The sequence below is a fragment of the Montipora capricornis genome, chromosome 13 (genome assembly GCF_036669925.1).
Source record: "Montipora capricornis isolate CH-2021 chromosome 13, ASM3666992v2, whole genome shotgun sequence".
Lineage (NCBI taxonomy): Eukaryota > Metazoa > Cnidaria > Anthozoa > Scleractinia > Acroporidae > Montipora > Montipora capricornis.
This window is the reverse complement of record NC_090895.1, coordinates 18,015-20,000: the sequence shown is the minus strand read 5'-3', so window position 1 is coordinate 20,000 and position 1,986 is coordinate 18,015. Positions and strand designations below refer to the sequence as shown.

The window sequence follows — 1,986 nt, the reverse complement described above, 5'->3', positions numbered from 1 at the left end:
AGGGCAGTCGTTATGCTGGATTTGCAAGAAGCAATGTTATTCAGACCGAGTGGGTGAAGCGGAAGGAGAGCACTTGGGGGTCTCAGTAGACACTACCCTATAACTGTCTTCTAGAATCAAAAGTAAGTGCATTTCATAGGTCCAATCACAAGTATTTGTTTCACCAATACTGAAAGAACCCTAGGCTTACACTTTCCTAATGCTAATCTTTGGCCTAAACTTTATTTCAATATAGCTTTTAGTCCTCATGTTAGAACTACAAACGCATTAGGCGAGGTTACAAACTGGAAAAACAGTGACCTGTGATTTGACCTGCAAACTAAACTTGCTGATTGGCACACTCATATCAGTGTAATTATAAATGAGGGATTATATACATTATTACATGTAGGTAACACTATATAATTTGTAACTCCTATCTTGGCAACTTCCCAAACGTTTCTTGGAATACTTTTTCAATCGCAGCTTTCCCATTCTCAGGCAATGCTCTTGTGCCGATTCCAGTAAAATTTAAGGACAGTCTCGGTACAGTCTTAAAACTTAAAAACTTCTTCTGGCCATAGTCATACATTTTCCACCCACTGCTGACAATGTCAAACACGTAAATGGGTTTCCTGGCGTCCACAGCCATCTGCACAGCCCACCCAGTGCCGCCCTCAACTATATTCCCATGGACGCTAATTTTTCCAATTGCAAACACTGCACTGGTATCCTTGACTTGGTGCCAGTTCCTTCGAAGTAAATTATTTACGTAAGCTTTCCCAGTCGGGAAACGTCGTTTTAAAGTTTTGTTTGCTATGTGTAAGAAGTCATCAGCCTGTTGTAATTGTTCATCGGACAGAACAACTCTACCACAAGCTTTCCTGCCATGAGTCTTGAAGGAAAATGCCTTCACGCGAACCCCGTATTTGGCGCCTAATTTTTGCCAATAGGTATCACTTCCCATTGCAGCTCCAGAAAATAGCATGTAATGCTTCGGGTTACCGAAGTAGCTTTCTTCTTTTTTTCTTATGGCTTCTTCAAGAGAAACTAAAACATCGTCATCAAGATCAAAATCATCATAACTCCAACACTGTTGTATGCCCGCCATGTTGTTAACGGCAGCAGTTAGGGTAGTACTTCGTGTAAGACTGAAGCCGATGACACCCCTAGTGCCACTCCACCACGCATGCACAAATGATAGCTTTCCATGTTTTTCTCTCTCTCGATAGGGAGTGACGATTTTTTCTCTCCAAAACATTTTGTTTTAAACTTTATTGTTTCAATAGAAACTTTTAAGATGGCAGAAGAATTCAAGGGAAAGCACGTTGTAATCTTTAGTCGAAGTTGCCTGTTGAAGAAGAACGCCAACAGGAAATGAGCGACGAAAATTGACTCACTGTCAAAAAACGGTAACTGTGAATTACACTTTACTTCACATCGGAATCCTACGAGTGAAATGCTGAGAGCAATTCCTAAAGGGTAGGTTTATTACAGCCACTTCCGAGGTTTATGTTGGTATCGGCCCCTTAGTCGTCCGTGCCACAAGAGCCTCGGTCGAGGCCATCTTACTACAATCGTGGTCAATTCGATTAGTCTAACTATTGGCTGTACTATTTTGGAAATACCAAGCTCTTGTGATTTTAATAGGTCTTGAACGGGAATTACTTACCATTGTTGAAAAAGTGTTGACGGGCCTGCTCGACTCCTGCCATTCGCAAGCGATTCTAAAATCTATGCGTTCAAAAGTTAACTCTGACTAAGGTGTCCTTTAACGACTTTCCTTTGCGATATGATAGTATGGGTGGCTCCTTAAATACTTCTCTAAGGTGCGGTTGGTTTTGAATAAGGTGCCATCTCCCCATAAATATGTTCTTAAGGTAAGGTAAAGCCGGGTGGTATTGTGTAACAAAAAGCAATATTTTCTGTTGTGTGCTGTTGTCTTTGTTTTCAAGTGACCTCTCTCTATCCGTGAAGTTAACTTCAGAGAGGAATTTTTCTGAAAAG

General features: G+C 41.1%; 1 protein-coding gene across 1 annotated transcript; it reads right to left on the bottom strand.

Annotated features, from left to right (window-relative positions):
• Nucleotides 1–415: 415 nt before the first annotated feature.
• Nucleotides 416–1,090, bottom strand: LOC138029591 (uncharacterized). The gene has a single exon (XM_068877292.1). The coding sequence runs from the start codon at nucleotides 1,088–1,090 to the stop codon at nucleotides 416–418; it is 675 nt and encodes a 224-aa protein (XP_068733393.1).
• Nucleotides 1,091–1,986: the final 896 nt, after the last annotated feature.